General features: G+C 35.0%; 1 protein-coding gene across 1 annotated transcript in view; it reads right to left on the bottom strand.

Moving 5' to 3' along the window:
- Positions 1–21,186, bottom strand: part of CPNE3 (copine 3) — a 56,345-nt gene that overhangs the window by 15,031 nt on the left and 20,128 nt on the right. Inside the window, exons 6-13 of the mRNA XM_041769355.1 lie at positions 16,928–17,011; positions 15,829–15,918; positions 11,850–11,948; positions 8,824–8,910; positions 7,417–7,476; positions 6,791–6,924; positions 1,206–1,260; positions 1,074–1,125 (exon numbers count right to left, since the gene is read on the bottom strand). Coding sequence (XP_041625289.1) covers positions 1,074–1,125; positions 1,206–1,260; positions 6,791–6,924; positions 7,417–7,476; positions 8,824–8,910; positions 11,850–11,948; positions 15,829–15,918; positions 16,928–17,011 — 661 coding nt within the window. The remainder of the gene's footprint in view (positions 1–1,073; positions 1,126–1,205; positions 1,261–6,790; positions 6,925–7,416; positions 7,477–8,823; positions 8,911–11,849; positions 11,949–15,828; positions 15,919–16,927; positions 17,012–21,186) is intronic.

The raw sequence follows: 21,186 nt of genomic DNA on the forward strand, positions 1-21,186 counted from the left end.
ACTTCTAAAATGAATTATCACACAATATAAGTTATCCATATTTATTGACAAGAAATGAAATGTAATTACACCAAACTTCAAAAATTATTCCAATTTCATCATAAGCACGAAACACAGTTCTTGAAAAGAAATGCTATTCCCAATTTCAAATGGCTAGGGATAAAAAGGTGACAACGGGCCACTTAGGGTACATCAAAGGAACACTGAATTAGTATGGCAAAAGTGTCCTGGAAAAACAAGAAAACTCTAATATAAACTACTCCCAACAAAATGTTCATGCTCTTCTGTCTTATGAATGTTGTTCATGAATTTTAAAGATAAGGAAAGAGCACCTTCTTTTGTTAGAAATCTAAACATTCTGTAATTGTCAACAGGACCCTTTGCAGAAAATTAGCTTATTGTCTACAATTTTATGCCTCTGCCCCTACTTCCCTGTCCTCCTTCAAACTGTTCAGTTTTCTATCATTTTGTGGGACATTTGGCATTTTAGATTGATTGCTCAATGGAGTAAAAAGGAAGAAGGCCTTGGGTATTTAAGGTATAATTAAAAAAAAGAAGAAACAAATGTCAGCCTCCTGCTATCTGTACAGAGGAAAGCCACTGTAGGAGTTTAATTCTTTTTTCCTTTAGCCCACTCAGATGTCATCCGAGTAACAAGTAATTTGATGCTGGACATTTTTTCCCTTGTAGAGAGTGACTGTTACTCTGAGAAAATCTTTATACATCTGATACTGGATTACTCATTTTATTGAAGGTTTGAATTAAAATAAGATGTGAAAATAATGATTATTTTTATTGATCTTTTTCAAGATTGAGAATTTTCTTGTTCTATTAAATCTCTTAAAGTAGAACTTAGCCAACAATCATCATGATAGATTTGCATCATTAGTATCTTTACCACTCAAACCACCAACCTCGTATAATTCTACTTTATACAACAGAAAGTTAAATATGTCACAAAAAGAAAACTAGGGAGGGAATCTGAGTAAACCACAAGAAAAAAAAAAAAAAACAAGTAACAAACACTATTAAGGTGTTCAGTATAAAATATTTCTGTTTATTTTTTAGCTTACCATTACAGTAGGGATTGGATGGATTAAAATTCATTGGAAATTCATGTGAAACCTGTCAAAAGATGAAAGGAGTGATGAAGGCCTGTTTCACTTTTGTGGGAGGCAAATATTTAAAATGAGATTTCCTCTTACCTGCCACTGAGGAGGTATCTGAGCTCCAAAACCAAAAGCTGGAAACATTTTATCACTAAAAAGAAAATTTGTAAAAACTGAAAGATCATTGTTTTGTTTTTAGATCACTGTTTTCAAAATAGAAAATTTTACCTTTACTCTTCATAAAACCAATAGATTTTTTTTAAATTCAAAATCTTAGGAAAATATAAATATTAAACCCAAAATAACCACCAAAGAGAACCAATGTTAATATTTGGCAATAATCATTCTAAGTATTTTTCTGTGCAAGGAGGGAGAAAAATCTCTCTACATATATTTATAAAACTGGAGTTTATATTCATATTTTTAACATGCTATTTTCCACTTATATATCATACATCATTTTGCTAAATAAAATGTAGATAAATCCATAAAGCTCTAAAAACCACAAGTTCATTGGCTTATAGCAAACTCATTTGGCAAAAAAGCCTGACCTCAACTGATAAGAAGCTACTTACAGCTTTTATTCATGCCACTGAATATGAATATCCATACATTTGGCCAGAGAAACATGGTACAAATGCCACATATAAAATTCTCACATTTTTTGTATCAAAATGTGTGAATATTTGGCCCCAAAGAATTATGGACCTGAATATATAACATCATGTGTGGCTGCCAAGTACTCTACTGTATGGATATTCTCCCCCAACCTATAAACATCCACCATTTTGCTATTATAAAACTCTGTAATGAACATAATTATTTTTCTGCTAGGATATTCTTTTTATATTAATTCTTAATGATTCTTTTTGCATTGAGGATAGAACCTAAGTCAGACACATCAGGAGTATTTTTTCCCAGGTTGTGGTCTGCCTTTAACTTTGTTTAAAATAAATTTCCTTTTATAGTTTTCAATATTAACGAATGTGAACAAATAAAATTTCTTTCATGATTTCTGCCTCTGCTGCCTTGCTCAGCCTTCCTCACTGCAAGATTATAAACATTTCACACATATTTATTCCTAGAACATTCACGGTTTAATTTTTTTTTTTTTTTTTTTTTACGGTTTAATTTTTTTAAGATTTTATTTATTTATTCATGAGAGACACAAAGACAGGCAGACAGGCAGAGGGAGAAGCAGACTCCCTGTGGAGAGCCCGATGTGGGAGTCGATCCCAGGGTCCTGGGGTCATGCCCTGAGCTGAAGGCAGAGGCTCAACCACTGTGCCACCCAGGCGCCCTCAAGGTTTAATTTTGATATCAAACTTCTAATTCATCTGGAAAGTATTTTGGAGTAGAATATGAAACAGAAACTGCTACTCTCCACCTGTATCAATTCTCTCCCTTCTTAATAATGGAACACCTGAGCTAGAGACCACATTAGCTCTATTCCAGCCCCTCTGGGCTGCATGTGGCCAGGTGGCATCTAGATTCTAGTCAAGGAAATGTGAGTAGAACTAGTCGTCCAGCAACTTCTGAATCATGCCCCTAGGAGGGAATGTACATGTACTCCCTCCCAGTTGCCTTTCTCCTCCTCCCACTCAACTAGACAAGATGAGAAGCATAGCAGCTGCTGTGGACACAGGGTTGGAATCTGTGAGTTGACAATGATAGAACTGCCCTATCAGTCCTGTACTATCTCTAGACTTGCAACATGAAAGAGAAATAAACTTCTATTTTGATAAATGCACTTTGTTTTTGAGTATCCATTCCAGCAGTTTATCTGTACCATATACAAAACAGTATCCTAACAGGAGCACCTGGCTGGCTCAGTCGGTGCAGCGTGTGACTCTTGATCTCAACTTTGTGAGCTTGAGCCCCATGTTGGGTGTAGAGATTACTTAAAAATAAAATCTTAAAAGAAAAAAATAGTATCCTAACATATACAGGTCTGAGTTAGGGATCCAAATTTACTTCTTGTCTAGTTTAGCAGCTGTGAGAACTTTTCTCCCCTAAAATGTCATCTCTATCACATACTAAGTTAATGTACACATTAGGGTCTATTTCAAGACTTCTTGCTTTGTTCTACTGGTCAGGTAATATTAATTAATGTAGATTTAAGATAAGTTTTAATTTCTGCTGGGAAAAAAACTCCCCTTATTTCTTTTTTCTTTTTCTGAAAAATTTCTTGGCTATTCTAATTCGTTTTTCCCTCTAGAAAATGTTAAAAATCATTTTAGCATGATTTGATTACAATTTTGATTAGAATTGATTAATTCTAGGAGAAATTTTATATCTTACATTATTATGACACTTGCCTACCTAGAATCATGGTTATCTCTCCATTTAAACGAATCTCCTTCCTTGTCCCTTAGTACAATTTTGTTGTCTTCCCTCGATAAAGATCCTAGACCTCTTACTGAATTCATCCTCATTTTTTATTGCACTATGAATTGAGATATTGTATCTGCCATAATTTCTTGAACTGGTTATTGCTGGCTAGTGAGAAATTGCTGATTTTTTAAAAATTTTATGTTGTATCCGACCACCTTTCTGAACTCTCACTACTTTCTAGTATTTTTTTGCTTGATTATTTTAGGTTTTGAATTCATTCCTTATAGGTTTGCTAGAACGTATGTTGAAACTGTCTTGGCCTGCTGCATTTGTGAGGAGTGGCTCTTTGACTAAGCCATTCCATTCCTTCCATTTTTCCAGGTCTATTCAGGCTTCCTGCCTCTTTGAGGCAACTTTGCTAATTTAAGCTTTAAGGCTTAAAAGCTTAAAACTTTAAAGCTTCCCACCCCCCAAAATCATCCTTGAATCCAGGTTTTCCAATGTACTAACAAAGTTTTACATAGTATTAACTTTTAATTAACTGAATTTATGCTTATAATCTCTGTCTCATTACTAATATTCTTTCTATGCATGTTTTCTCTTTCTTGGGGATCGGGGTTGGCAAGATTTGCCTGAGTTTTGTTGAACTTGCGAAGAATCCTCTCTTCATTGAATTTATTAATTTAGTTGGAGAGACAGGAGGTTAAACTTTTCAAGTTCCTACTTTCAGTGCATAGAGGAAATACAGCACAGTACATCAAGTTCTTTTTTTTTTTTTTTTTTAAAGATTTTATTTAGTCATTCAGGAGAGACAGAGAGAGAGAGAGAGGCAGAGACACAGGCACAGGGAGAAGCAGGCTCCATAAAGGGAGCCTGACAGGGGACTCAATCCCAGGACTCCAGGATCAGGCCCTGGGCTGAAGGTGGCGGTAAACCACTGAGCCACCCGGGCTGCCCATCAAGTTCATAATAAAGCTTGGAGAGCATGTCTCCAGCAGGTAGCCCAGGCTCAATTCTCTGCCAGTTACCAGTTCAGTGACCCTGGACAAGTTACCTAACTCTCTATCCCTCAATTTTCCCATCTGTACACTATAGATAATAATGGATGATAATAGTACCTATGTCACAGCAAAGTATGAGGATTACACGAGTGTCACATAAAAACTATATTAAGGGCAGCCCGGGTGGCTCAGCAGTTTAGCGCCACCTTCAACCTAGGGTGTGATCCTGGAGTCCCGAGATCCAGTCCCACATTGGGCTCCCTGCATGGAGTCTGCTTCTCCCTCTGCCTGTGTCTCTGCCTCTCTCTCTGTGTCTCTCATTAATAAATAAATAAAATCTTTAAAAAAAAAACTATATTAAACTGTGCCTAACACATAATAGCTAATACATAGATAGATCCTGCCATTATTGTTATTTTTCTTCCTATTCTTTTATTTTATTGAAATGCTAGTTCATTTATATTCAATTATTATTGTTTAAAAATAAAAGCATGTAAAGCCAGAAGTTGTCTTCAATAAAGATAGGACTGCACTGTATATTAACTACCTAAAATTCAAATTAAAAAAAAAAGATAGGATCATGTATAGTCTCGTTGCTCCTTATTTCTAGATAGTTTGTTATTATACTTCAATTTCCTCTTCAATCAACTTAAGATTTTTTTATGTCCATATGGTAAATTGTATTTAGTTATCCTTTTGTTATTAACTTCTAGGTGGCAGACTGATAAAGCAACCCTGTAAATTTTTTATTTTTTATATAAGCCCCATTATAATTGATACTTTAAATTTTTTATTATATTTCTATTTTCATTTGAAAATACTCTGTTATCAAACATGTCAATGGTTATATTTTCATTTTGGATTATGTAACAAAGTATTATATAAAATCATTTTTTATTATATTTAATGATTTTGCCTTAAATACTAGGCTGATAATGAAATTACCACCTTTAGATTTGTTTGCATTTGCCTGAAAAGTTTACCTTTTTATTTTTTATTTTATTTTTTTTTAAGTTTACCTTTTTTTTTTTTAATTTTTTTTTTTAATTTTTATTTATTTATGATAGTCACAGAGAGATAGAGAGAGGCAGAGACACAGGCAGAGGGAGAAGCAGGCTCCATGCACCGGGAGCCCGACGTGGGATTCGATCCCGGGTCTCCAGGATCGCGCCCTGGGCCAAAGGCAGGCGCCAAACCGCTGCGCCACCCAGGGATCCCAAGTTTACCTTTTTAAATGTCATAGCACACTAATGAAAAGCTCCATCAATATCTGAAAGGGCTTTTATCATAAAATAATAGGCAAAGACAAGTGAAAATTCATACTGTGCTCTAAGAGATCCAGAAAAATTTTTTTTTAATTTTTCTTATTTATTAATGAGAGACACACAGAGAGAGGCAGAGACACAAGGCAGAGGGAGAAGCAGGCTCCTCATAGGACCCCAGGATCAACCCTGAACCAAGGCAGACATTCAATCACTGAGCCACTCAGGCATCCCTAGAACAAAAATTATTAATGCAACTTTTTTCCTATTGTTTGGTAAACCTTCAAGAGGGCCTATGTAATCTATTCAAAAATCCATACACTGAGAATCTATTCAGAATATTTTACAGCAATTAGGTCAAGTTATCTTTCAGCACTTGTTCAAAGTGGCCATTAAGAAAATAATTTGAAGGGTTCCGGGTGACTTAGTTGGTTAAGTGTCCAACTCTTGATTTTTGCTCAGTTCATGAGCTGGTTGAGACATCCAGTCAGGCATGGTGTTTCATGCTCAGCAGGGAATCTGCTTAGGATTCTCTCCCTCTCCCTCAGCCTCTTCCCCGTCCCTCACCCTGCTTGTGTTCTCTCTCCCTCCCTCTTTCTGTCTCTCAAATAAATAAATATAAAAAAAAAAAAAGGAGAAAAGAAAATAATTTGACAGTGGCTGCCAAAAAATAGACACATTAATAAACACTGTCTATGAGTATTTACACAATGTGTCATCTGGACTCCAATCACACATATAACTTATCCCTAATAAGTAAACCCCAAGGAAACTAAATCAAAGAAACAAGTCTTGTTGACTCCAGTCAGCTGTTAAATAAACAAGCTATATATAACACACTATAACTGGTCACAGCTAAAGATAAGAGGTCAAAAATAAACACTAAGACTGTTACAAAGAGAAAACTAGAAAAGATAACACAAAGGAAATGTTAGGGAGAAAGTTACCCCCACCACACTCCTTCCCCTTCCCCCAGTCAACCCCAGCAGCTTTATCATCACCAACTATATCAGAGTACTAGCAGGTGAAACAGAAACTACCCTTTCTGGGGAGTTAAGAAAACAAGTATTTTAGTCATACTCACGCATCATAATCTTGAATGACCAGTCCCACAGACCAGATAGCAGTCAAATACTCATTAACACCATTGGGGCTGATGTAATGAAGGGAGTCAGGAGACCTTGGGTCACCATTAGAGCCAGTGAAGTCCACTCCCACCTGCCAAATAACAATCACAGCCCTTACTAAGGAGAAGCCCTACACTCAATGTCTAGGAGACAGATAAAAACATTCATTCCAGAGCTGGCTGCTGCCATTTCCTAACAAATGCCTGGGGCTACCAGTATTTCCACAGACAATTAAACAATTGAAGCTACAGTCTGAAACAACCCGATATTCCTATTTTTTCTAGATGTCTCAAATCCATGAATTATTACACCCATGACTTTAGACATAGGGCTTGTTTTGTAGGTTGACTAATGCTTTCTATAATTTAAATTACTCCAGGACATATCTGCTTTCCATCAAAAGGAACAGAATTTATTAACAAAGTTGAAAGCTTCATGATGAACTTAGACAACCTAAGGAGACCATAACTAAACAGACTGTGTAAATTCCAAAGTCAGTTTTACAGGAAAAGAAAGAACACTATAAAATGGTAGGAAAAAGTAACATGTTACAGCCTACTTTGAAAAAGTCAGTATTACTTACAGTGAAATTCAGCTGACATCCTCCCATGATATAGTCAAGGAATGTGCATTCCACTGTGATCTAAAAACAAATAGAATAGCAAACTTCAAAATTAAAAATCTCTTGCTGGGGGCACCTGGGTGACTCAGTGGTTGAACATCTGCCTTTGGCTCAGGGTGTGATCCTGGCGTCCTAGGATCAAGTTCCACACTGGGCTCCCCACAGGGAGCCTGCTTCTCCCTCTGCCTATGTCTCTGCCTCTCTATGTCTCTCATTAATAGGTAAATAAAATCTTTTAAAAAAAAATTTTCTTACTAGGGTACCTGGGTGGCTTAGTCAGGAACATCTGACACTTGGTTTTGGCTCAGGTCATAGTGGGTCATGGAATAGAGCCCTGCATCTGGCTCTTGCACTTAGCAAGGAGTTTGCTTGGGATTCTCTCTCTCTTTCTCTCCTTCTGCCCATCCCCCTCCCCCCAATAAATAAATATATCTTTAAAAAAAATACAAATCTCTTACTATACAAGAGATAAAAAGAGCTCTCGGGCATATATTTTTAACAGTTAGAAACTGAAAAGAACATAGAAACTATGATATAAGCACATAGAAACTACCCTACCATTTGAGTTGAAGATACCCCTGCCCCTACTTGTCATGAATCTATAAGATTTTACTTTGAGATAATTAAAACAAAATTAAGATTAGAATTTTTAAAAAAGATTTATTTATTTGAAAGAGAGAGAGCATGAGCTGGGGGAGAGGCAGAGGGAGAGAGAAGCAGACTCACCATCAAACAGGGAACCCAAAACAGGGCTGGATCTCATGACCCTGATATCATGACCTGAGCATAAATCAAGAGTCCGTCAACCACCTGAGCCACCCTAAGATTAGAATATTAATGGATAAAGGTGAAATATACTCACTTTAAGTTTTGAGAAACTAGTAATAATGAGTCTAATATGTTGAGATCTTTAACAAGCAAAATAATCAAGATTTTAAAAAACAAAACAAAACCATTAATTTACTGTAAGAAATCTCCTGAATTTTTCCCTCTATTTATAATATCTTAACTTGAAATTATGACCAGGATAGATGCACTGCATCAGGTCATTTCCACTAATGCCCTGGGAAAATACCATGATGTTTCACATTTCCTAAAATAAGGAAAAAACTTCAATATTCTTTGTCTTTTCCCGAAAAGTTGTCAAACCTTAGAAACAAAGTTATTGACAGATTTCTTTACTCTTCCCGACTATCTTCTTTCCCCTAAAGGTGTCCAGATGATCATATGATTTTCAACTGCCCAAAATTCAATTCACATTTTCTAAGGAAAAAGCTTTAATATTCTTTGTTGGTTTAATATATACCTACTGAAGAAAAAACTTGAAATATGATCTCATTTTACTATAAATGGTTAACATCAACTAACCTCACACTGTTTCACACTGATAACACCTGAATTCTTGTAGCTTTTCTTCTTTTGTCTCTTTTTTTCATTTATGCATTCAAATTCCACCTGTAGGAAGAAAAGACAAAATGTTAATTCTTACTAGTAATATAAAAAAATGTGAATTCAAATAAATGGTTTTTTCCTCTTGGAATCAAAACATCTGCTAATGTAAGCCTGTTAGTAAAATACAATTTTGAAACAATTACATAATAGATTAACTATGTGAAATATTTATCACTGACATTTCCACAAGGCATTCCTAAAATTGTATACATTTTTAAATAGTTCCTAAGTATAAATTTTTGCCTCTATAGATGATTTCCTTGCAAATGTTCCAAGTAGCATTCTTCCTTTTTTATAATAAGGGAAATAAAATATTACTCTGAGCCATTTCTTTCAGAAAGAACAAAAATATGCTGCTTAGAAAAGAAGGAAAAAACCTCCCATCAGAAAACAGAAATATATGGAGCCTAACTGTATGGTAAAATATGCAAAGATCACCTCTTTCCACTGGGAATATTTTTAGGAATAGAACTACCCCAAATAGAAGGATCTTCTTTTCCACCTCCTAGCCACCTGTCCATCTGTAAAGCTTGGCTCAAGCTGCTCTCCTCTATAACATCAACTACTATTCCAATCTTCTGTGTCCATTCATCTTCTTAAACTTCTACCACCATATAAAATTTAGTTACATACTTTGTGTTATTCTCAATTGTTTTGTTAGTTTTGTTTCACACCTAGGATATAATCACCTACAAATTATACTTTCAAATACTTTGAAATATACTTTCTCTATGTTGCCTAATAACAACATAAGAGATACTCAATGAATACTTGATAAGTCAGTCACCTTTTCTAATTAACAGAAAGTAACTTATATACTTTAGGCAGAGCCATTGTTAATTTTCTAAGAATCAAACATTAAAAGGTATAATAGATATAATGATAAAAAACAAAATTATGTTAAACAATTCTTTGGTAGTTCAGGATCCTGCCAGAGTCTCAGTCAACATCATAGATGTTAACAATTGAATATTTGAGATGCAGGAAAGGCCTAAAGAGAATTCTCATTGGTAAAAGGCTTTATTACTTCATTTCATTTATTCCCAGTTCTACAGTGTCTACCAAGTGGCAGGCACTATTCCAGGCACTGAAAACACAGATTATATGGCCCTGCCTTTGAAAAACAAGAATGGGTAAATGTTGTCACTGCAGCAGCAGTAAAAGCCCCATTCTGTCATGGAAAAGGGAAGGATCAAGATAGCTAGATTGAGAAAAACTCTACAGGACCTATAAAGTATTACAAAGTTAGCTGTTCATTCATTATCTTCTAAAAGCAGGTCAGCTCAGGTCATGATCCCAGAAGTCCTGGGATCAAGCCCTGCGTAGGCTCCCTGCTCAGCAGGGAATCTGCTTCTCCCTCTCCCTGCTTATGCTCTCTCTCTCTTTCAAATAAATAAATCTTTTATTTTTCTTAAGATTTTATTTATTTATTCATGAGAGACACAGAGAGGCAGAGACATAGGCAGAGGGAGAGGCAGGTTCCTCTCAGGAAGCCTGATGCAGGACTTGATCCCTGAACCCAGGATCACACCCTGAGTGCAAGGCAGATGCTCAACCACTGAGCCACTCAGGTGTCCCAAATAAAATCTTCTAAAAAAATAAAATAAAACTCATTTTCCCCATTACTTAAACTAAATGGCTTGTTTATTTATTTGGTATTTAAATTTTGATCTAAAACTATCATTATCTTGTCTTAGATTCCTCATTTACATGACAAGGTAAAAAAGACCTCATCTAACTATAACTTCTTATCTCTTAAACCCCATGTTTGCATTTGCAAAAGGAAAGGCAGTATACATTAACATTACGCAGGTCTCTAAGCATGTAATAAATAATTCCTATTATTCTATTATAAGCAAGCTATAAAGAGAATTAACAGCTTATCCCATCCAAACTAGAAAGGAAATAAGATGGGAGAAATTGATGTTTTACTCTACTCATAAAATGCTCTGAAATACTTTTTAGCCATCTCAGCTTTAGAGGCAGAAAAGTTTCTTAGGAATATGTTGGGATGCTAAATAATAAACTGAATGTAGTTAAGGCACATGAATGATCTTAACAAAATTAGTGCCACTAGATGGAGGCTTAATATTACATAATTTGAAATACCATAATTATGCTTTTATCCTTCGCCTTGGTGAAAACAGAAGAGCCAGAGGCAGATTGTAAAAGCCTGTCCAGAAGGAACATAAATGTACACAGTTCAAGCCCAGGTATATTTACCTAATGTTGTAGAACTTAATTATTATGACCGATGAAATGCCAAATGCTTTATTTTTATTTTTTATTTTTTAAAGATTTTATTTATGTATTCATGAGAGACATAGAGAAAGGGGCAGAGACACAGGCAGAGGGAAAAGGCGGCTCCCTGCAGGGAGGTTCCAGGACCCTGAGATCATACCCTGACTCTCAACCATTGAGCCACCCAGGTATTCCAATGCCAAATACTTTAAAACTAGGGATTTTCTTTCTTTCTTTTTTTTTTTAAGATTTTTATTTATTTATTTGAGAGAGAAAACGAGCAAGTGAGCATGAGCAGAGGGATGGACAAAGACTGAGGCAGAGGGAAGCAAGACTCTTCACTGAACAGGGAGCCCAATGTGGGGCTTCATCCCAGGACCCTGAGATCATGACCCAAATGGAAGGCAGATGCTTAACCAACTGAGCCACCCAAGTGCTCCCAAACTAGAGATTTTCAATCAAACCCTATATGTTGTCTGAAACTAAAGGAAACCAAACCTCTATTTATAAATGTAAACTTAGGCTCCAAGCATGAATTTTGGATCATCCAATTACTACAATATAAAATCCACAGATTTCAGAAAAGTTTGTAACAGAGTAAAAACACGGCAAGCTGTTTGCTATACCAAGGGGGAAAAAAACAAAATAATAAATACATGGCCAAACAGTAAAGTACTTTCAATGACAAAGATGCAACTTACAGGTGAGTTTCTGGAGGCTTCTTTCAGTTTTGTCATGGTGGTTTGAAATGTTCCAATGAGATCATGTGACCCATCATTATCATAATCATAGCACTCTACCTAGATGAAGTATAATAAAGATGTATAAAAATCAACATCATTTTGTTTAAAAGGATTGGCTGCAATAAATGGGACTTACCAAGAAATGCCCATTTGATTAAAATTAGTGAAAATGTTGAATATGCAGTTCTACTTGGAGAAGAATTAACTAACTTCCTGGAGGAGTAATACTGAAACACTTTCAAACCCCAGCTATTTGTGGAGTGGGGCTCTAAGATAGATCACAGGCAGATGAAAAATAAAAATACTGTTTAAATTCTATATTAAGCAGTTTCCAGTTCATCTATCATGCTCTTTATAAGAGCTGATAACATCAAGAGCTGATAACATCAAAATGGAATTACATGTTCTTTCTCATCCAATTCTTTACTTGTTATCACTGTTATCATCTGCAGGAAGAAAGGAAGTCACTATCCTAGACAGCTAAAACTTGTATAATTAAATCCTAGATAACTTAGAAATATGGCAAATGTATTTCATTAGTTGCAATCTGGTAAGACTAGGCCTATATTCAGAGTTAGACATGATGAAGTCAGATTTGCATCCTTCTGAGAATCACGGGTTGTAGAATGAAAACTAAAATTCGAGAAAAAGAGTACTTAATCCAGTGAGGAAGTATCTAGCCTGGGTCATATTAATTTTATATCCATGTAACATAGGGTGAATTCTATTCCTTTCTATGGCTCTCATGTAATGATTGTTCTTTCTTAAAGCAGGCATTAGAGAGTTGTCTAATGCACATCAAGTATTTGATGTGCATCTAGTTTTGATATTGCTAAACTGACAGCGTAGCCAGAGGGTAAATATTCACAAGAATACCTGATTATTCATTGTTATGAGAATATTAAGACGGTGTGAACTGTTAGCAAACGGAGGTGTTCATTGTGATCATTTGAATAACCAACCTTTTAATAGGGCTTTGTAATTTCAGAACAGATTATCTCATTTCCACAAACATTTATTATGTGCACTGCACACATTATCTACTTAGGCTTGAGAAGTAGGCAAAGGAATTAAATAGTGTTAGAAGATGATATATTTTATTTGTTAACTAATATAGGTTTTTTTTAATATAGGTATGTAAAGCTGTGCTAAGGACACTTTTGAATTCTTCTCGAGATTTAAAACAAAAGCCAATAACTGAGAGTATTTGCCAAGAGAGTACCTCTTACAAAATTATATTAATTGCCAAGTTAAAATGCTTAGGACTTATGTGTTCATCCAGCAGAGTGATTTATTTTCTTCCCACAGTTCTATGAGAAGTGAAATGAGTGCCTATCATAACAGGAAGTGCTTCATTCCTTACTAATATTTTCATTACGATTCCAGGAAGACTAAAATTCAGTCAATCAATAAAGATAAGATCTAGAATTGCAATTTTGAGGAACTTTAAAGATTTTTATTTGTTATAAACACTCTGGTCACCGACCAATTATGACAGTTTGATTCTTGCCTTATATATCTGATATTTAATTTTTAAACCAAAGCCCCTTTATCTGACTCTTCAGAGAGGAGTGAGGGGAAAAGAAAATTAATGATCTCACTAATTTTTTTCCAGAGAAAGTAAAATTAAGATAAAGCCAAAAGCAATTTTAATATTTTCACGATTTCACTTTTTAATAGATGTTTTTTAATTATGGAAAATAGAACTTGATTTTTTTTTTTTAAGTAAGCTCTACAGCCAACATGGGGCTTAAACTCACCACCCTGGAATCAAGAGTAGCATGTTCTACTAACTGAGCCAGCCAGGTACCCTAGAACTGCATTTTAGATTTGCATTCAGGAAACTCCAACTTATATCTAAGACAAGATCAAGCTTTGATAAGGCCAATTTTATTTTTTAAAGAAGCATATAAACACCTAAATTCTTCATATATTTAGACTGCCTGAGACTTCAGGGAATATAAAAAGATATTTAAGCTGTAATTTCTGATAGCTCACTATAATTAATATATATGAAAAACTCACTGTTGCCACATTGAAGGGAAACATTTGGCACTAAAAGATGTGACATTTATAATGCTGGCATATGTTCAGATATAGTTTAAAGTAAATGATATAATGATTTGTATAATTTAATTTCTCAAAAATTCAAAAACTAGTACTATTAGCTGTTTTAACAAAAGTATCAGCAGTGCTTGTGAAATTGAAATATATGCATATATACATACGCACATATGTATATATGTAAAAGAATGCACACACCACACAATACTATATTCACTAAGGCATTCTCATTTAGGCAAGGTGGCAGCATGCATGATTATTTCTTTTACTTACTTGATTTTATGGAAATAATAATACATGCTGGAGTGATAACACTGGCACATTCACACAGCAGCAAAGAAATTATTGATGATCCTGACTCTATTCTCTGCTCTAAAACTCATTACCACACCTCTAAACAATTTCCAAACACCAAGAGAATCACAGATGTATGACTTTATGATATTGCAAAGAAATATAGAACTAAAGAAATAAAGACAGTCATGATGTAGTAAATCAAGTTGTGTATAGTTAAAAGAAACTGAGAAACTTTTAAGAACAAAAGACATTCATCAGGAAAGCTCAGAAAATCAGTTTACTTACTATAATAAAATAGCCCTGTAAGCATGCCACTGTGTGCAAAAAAAGTTTAAAAAACATTGTTTCATTGTTAACATATTATTACAAGCAATCAGTTATGGTGTAGGCATTTCTTTTCCCCAGCCTTTCCTGTTTCTCAGATCTATTAAAATTTTCTTTTAATGTGAAAAGCAAAAGTTCTAGATTTAGTTTAACAATAGAAATTAACTTTTAAAACTATTGTTCTACATTTATTTTTTACCTAAATTTTCACTGCTGTTTGAAATACCACATAGATCATACTTATATTGATCTTTCAAGTTCTCTGCCAACTTAGGACAAATTTTTATGTATCTAAGAAATGAAACCATTGTCAATGTAATAGCATCTATTCTATGTATAATGGCTTATAAAACTTACACTTTCATTAATTTAATCTTTCTTTTTTGTAATATAGACATTATTTTCTCTGTTGTATAAGGGAAGGAGTAGATGATCTGCCCAAGATCCCTTATCTGGTTGAAGGCCTAAGTCAAAACTTGGACAATAGTCTCACATGAAATCATGTGTTCTGTGCCATCACCTTTCCTGTTTTTATTGTATTCATTATCAAAGGGGGCGGGGGGAACACTTTGGTTAGCTGACATCTAAACACAAGACGCTTCTATCTGGAATTTTATGTAGAGACTCTAGTATGTGTCTTTAAAATAAGAAATATTTTCCAATAAATGGCTATAAATTAAAACATTAAAAAAAAATTCCTAAACACCTGCTACTTCCTGTTCCCATTCTGCTTCCCTAACACTTTATACTAAAGTCATCTAGAAGTATTAAATGAAAAATATCTTGCTCTGAAAATAAGCGATGGAAAATGCCACCACTATATTCCTCTGCAGGAAGATGCTCTGGTTTTTAGTTAAAGTAACGTCTGCTTTTATCTTTAAGGGACACTCAAAGGCAAAGAGTGCAGTTAAAGGTTCCTATTTGCAGAGCAAAGAAATCTTATTCAAAGGAGGGAAGATTTAAATTGGACATTTTATTTTTAACAATGAAGAGTAAAATAAAAATCACAATGTTTGATTAAGCATTAGACCAACAGATCAAACATGTCTACCCATTCAAACTGACCATTTACTTACCAGAGACATTTCTCTTTTAATATTCCTAAATACAAATAAAATTCAATCCTTACAGGTATCTGTTATATCATTTATTTTTATTAAATATTATCTATTCAACTAGTTTTATGAAAGAAAATGCATATATATATGTTATATATATATGTATATATAGCATATATATAACTTTAAATCACCTTGATCGTTTTGTCCATATCTCCGTAACACAGGGAGTTAAGAGAGATTTTAAAAGGTCTCCAAACAGGATTCAAGTTATTTTTAATAACCTGTAAAATGAAGATTCAAAGACTAGTTAGAAAAACACTTAGTTCCTTAACATTTTGCTCTTCCTTTTCCTACATTCTGGATACACTCTTACCAATCATCCTTTACCTTTTCGCCCAATCAACTTTTTCAATGAAAAACTATCTAGAACAATTATTATACAACTGTTAGGAAAAAATGTGATAGATACATTCTGAGAAAAGAAACTATTTGGAAATATATTTCACCCATTACAAGGTACACTTAAAACTACTGATTGTTGATTTTGTTGGAAACCAGAGTTTTCATTGCAGGACACAGAAGATTCAAATTTGGAGTAAGAAAGGATGAGAAAGAACTGGCTGGGTTGGACTTGAAGAAATAGTCTAAATTCATGATTAAATATTTTCATAAATATATATACACATAATAAACATATACATAAATACACGATTCCCAACTATGTCCACTGAAAAGACCTAAATGAAACAACATGTCAATACTATTGAGTACATCTAGCACTACTCTCTTACAGGAATAGGGTTCCAAGAGAAAGAGCTCATTCCAGACCTGAGACAAGGTGACTATAAAATGACCTGAGAATATACTTTAATATAAAGTAAGAGACTAAAAAAATAAAATAAAATAATAAAATAATAAAGTAAGAGACTGCAGGGCACCTGGCTGGCCCAAAAGCTGAGCATGTGAGTAAGTGAAAAAGAAAAAACATGCATGCAGATATGACTAGTTGGTAAATCTAGGTGAAGGATACAAGGGTATACATTTTAATGCTTTTTATAGGGTTTTAAATTTTTCAATATAAAAATTTTACTAATAGTTAATCTTGGTAGCTCCTTCTCATAAAAAGAAAAAAAAATGAGTATGCTGATCTTGTATCTCTGGCTATATACATCTGAACTCAAGTTGATTTTTTTTTCAAATTGATATTTTTATAAACTCATAATTTTTAAAAATTAAGGTTACTACAATTCCAACGAAAATCACCCTACTTTTTCAAATTCAGATATTCACCTCTGTTCGATGAACCATTAGCCAGTTTCCATCAGATGTCTGCTTGTGGAATTCCAGGTATGGATCTGACTTTCCAAATAGATCCTACATTTAAAAAAAGTTAATTATTCTCCTCTGAAACCATGTGAAACCACATATTATTCATGTTACATATTAGCAATACCTGAAGCCTAACTCCGTAGTACAGATATATGCAATACAGTAGTAAATACAAATCCCATTACCTTCCTTATGAACTTACAAACTTGCTGAAGCAAGGCATTTGTGATAGATGCTCATAACCCTGTGTATCAGGACTTTATTTCTCAAAAAAAACTGAGAACATGGCTTTTAAATATAGTGAACAATAGGACCCATAATCAATAAAATATGTTTTAGACTTTTTTTTTTTAGATTCTATTTATTTATTCATGATAGACATAGAGAAAGAGAGAGAGGCAGAGACACAGGCAGAGAGAGAAGCAGGCTCCATGCCGGGAGCCCGACACGGTACTCGATCCCGGGACTCCAGGATCACACCCTGGGCCAAAGGCAGGCACTGAACCACTGAGCCACCCAGGGATCCCCTGGACTTGTTTTCATTATTAACAGTATTCATTTGTATGGCATTGAATAGTTTGATATAAAATGACATTTCAAACATTAGTTGTACTGACTCCATGAGGGACAGAGCAGTTATCAGCAATAAAAAGGATTCAGAGGGGTTAAATCACTTTGCCAAGATCACACATCGAATGAATTCGTGGATTAGAGTCTTGACTTTGTATCTTATCCTTCTATGTCCAATACTCTTCCACCCATTCCACACATTTCTTTACACACACAAGGGAGTAGAGGTAAATATGTGAAATGCATAACAGAATTATTTGAAGGGTACAAAGTATATCTTTTTCCTCTGTAATTCACCACACCACACCCGTATAATGCTGCAGCACAGTGAGTGCTCAAAAATGCCCTTATCAGCATCCTCAACACAAACACACACAAATATACACACCTACACACACTTACACAGAAATTAAAATTCTGGAAGAATGACCAAATCAATTCCAAAGGTCAAACTCAAGTAGTGAAATTATAAATGATTTTGTTTTCCCATTTTTGTTTGCCTTCCTTTTGAAATTTCCACACTCCTTAGAATTTTATTTGTCAAAATGAATTCCTGTTACCTGTTAATTCCACAGTAATATATGTAGCTATGCCCCTGAATTGAAGATTTTTTTGAGTCCTATATTAAACTCAGTATTAGGGATCCCTGGGTGGCGCAGCGGTTTGGCGCCTGCCTTTGGCCCAGGGCGTGATCCTGGAGACCCGGGATCGAGTCCCACGTCGGGCTCCCGGTGCATGGAGCCTGCTTCTCCCTCTGCCTGTGTCTCTGCCTCTCTCTCTCTCTCTCTGTGACTATCATAAATAAATAAAAAATAATAATAATAATAAAAAAAATAAAAAACAGAACCCTGAGATCATGACCTGAGCCGAAGACAGATGCTTAACCATCTAAGCCAGCCAGGCACCCTGACTTTAAAAAAAATAAATAAATAAATAAATAAATAAACTCAGTATTAAAGTAAGAACTAAGATAATGTTATTTCCCTCCTGAGCAGTTCAATGTCAAGCAAATAATACATTTGGTACAGTCAAAAATATAAACACAGGGCAGAGGGGAGGAAGCCTGGGTGGCTCAGTTAGTTAGAAGTTGGACTGTGGTTCAGATTATGATCTCAGAGTCCTGTGATTAAGCCCCATGTCAGGCTCCTCACTCAGTGGGAAGTCTGCTTCTCCCTCTGCCTCTGCCTCTCCTCCTCCTCGTGCTCTCTCTCTCTCAAATAAATAAAATCTTTTAAAAAAATACATAAACACAGGGGTGCCTGGCTAGCTTAGTTAGGAGACCACAGGACTTTTGATATTGGGTCATGAGTTTGAGCCCCATTTGGCTGTAGAGATTATATACACACACACACAAAGGCTATGCAGAACTTTACAAAAAAAATTTTTTTGAAGATTTTATTTGAGAGAGAGAGTACAGAAGCAGAAAGAGAAGCAGACTTCCGCTGAGTAGAGAGCCTGACGTAGGGCTCAATCCCAGGACCCTGAGATCATGACCTGAACCGAAGGCAGGTGCTTAACCAACTAAGCCACCTAGGCGCCCCAGAACTTAAGAAGAATCTTAAGAATCAAAATATAAGCCCCTACATGAACCATTTTATAAAACTAATAGCAGCACTATACACCGAGAAGTTAACTTTCTAAAAACTAATGTACCCTGTCTGACCTATCTTAGAAATAAACCTATGAAAAAAAAGCAGGATATCATTATTACCGTTCTGAAAGGTCACACAACAAACCTTCTTTGAAAGTTCATTAAGATGTCAGTAGTAGAAATAAAATAAGAATTAAACGTTCCTGGGGTGCCTGCTTGGCTCAGTCAGTTAAGCATCTGCCTTTGGCTCGGGTCATGATCCCACAGTCCTGGGATTGATACCTGTGTCAGGCTTTCTGCTTGGAGCCTGCTTCTCCTTCTCATTCGGCCTACTTGTGCTCACTTTCTCTCTCTCTCTCTCTCTCTCTCTCTCTCTCCCTGTCAAATCAATAAATAAATAAAGTCTTTAAAAAAAAGAATTAAAAGTTCCTGATTCAGACCCCCAGAGCATATTAAGTGAAAGAAGCAAGGTGGAGAAAAGTATATATATGCATATATAGAGAATATACATATATGTGTGTGTGTGTGTATGAAAGTATATGTCTGGAGGCACACAGGAGGCTTAGTCAGTTAAGCAACAGACTCTTGTTTTCGGCTCAGCTCATGATGTCAGGGTTGTGAGATGGAGCCCCAAGTCGGGCTCCCATTGAGTGGAGCCTGCCTAACATTCTCTCTCTGCCTGTCCCTCACCCCTGCACACTCCCCGCCCCACTAGTGCATGCACATGGACACACAGGCACTCTCTCTCCCTCTCTCTTGCTCACTAAAAAAAAGTGTATGTATGTAGTATGCTACAGCTACCCAAGGGCTGATGGTGGGGAATATAAATACAAATACATACACACATACATATCTATCTATTAGATATATCAATATACACAGACATATGTGTATAGATACACAGACATACAAATACACATACAAATATATACACAGACATAAAAAATTATTATTATTATTATTATTATTCCTTTTCTTAAGGAAATTGAAAAATTAAACCAGGGATGCCTGGGTGACTCAGTGGTTGAGCATCTGCCTTCAGCTCAGGGCATGATCCCGGTCTGGGGATCGAGTCCCGCATCGGGCTCCCTGTGAGGAGCCTGCTTCTCCCTCTATGTCTCTGCCTCTCTCTCTGTTTGTCTCTCATGAATAAATAAATAAAATCTTAAAAAAAGAAAAAGAAAAATTAAACCATAAAATATAAACTTTAAAGCATTATTACCTACAGGGGAAAAGGAAGAAAAAACAGAGTATACAGAGAAAGAAGCTAAATATCTTGAATATATCTTGTTTTATAAATTTGGCTTTGGAACCACATAAATCTTCTACATAATTATAAAACAAAGTTAAATTTTCTAAAATTGCAAACAATCCCTAAATATCAAAAGCAAAATCAAATGTGTCATTGTGATAAAATAATTACTAAAAGATTTCTTTAAAACACAAGAATTTGAACACACAACCCAAGTGGAACATATAACCCTAAAGACAAAAAATTTCAAAGGGTGCCTAGCTGGCTTAATCAGTAGAGCATGTGACGCTTGATCTCAGAGAAGTGAGTTAGAGCTCCACACTGGAAGTAGAGATTGCATAAACGAATAAATAAAACTAAAAAAGAAAAAGAATTTCAAAGAAAGCTCAATCTGTTTTCAGTAAAATTATTGTTAATTATAATATGGATATTTTTATTGTGAAACTCTGTAAATTGTAAAAGACAAAACAGATAAGCAAATATGTCAACATCCTTAGGAACAGAGATTTTCAGCCTAAGAGAAGGGAGGTAAGGCCCTGTAATTCTATATTTGAACTCGAAATAGTTGTACAAATTTATGATTTAGTTCTTCTTTAAAAAAAAAAAAGTCTTTCCTCTAATTGTCTACTAAAAAGCCTTAGAAATAGTAAGTGGCAATAATCAACAATAAGCACCCCTAGCACCAGACTGATTTCTACATAACAATTTCCACTAAAATATAATCAGTCTCTTTTTAATCTGCCAGTCTGGAGCAGAAATTAGATAAAGTAAGCCTGAAACATCTTGTCATGCCACAGAGCAAGGAAG

This window comes from Vulpes lagopus, chromosome 9 (assembly GCF_018345385.1).
Source record: "Vulpes lagopus strain Blue_001 chromosome 9, ASM1834538v1, whole genome shotgun sequence".
In the NCBI taxonomy this organism is placed as follows: Eukaryota; Metazoa; Chordata; class Mammalia; order Carnivora; family Canidae; genus Vulpes; species Vulpes lagopus.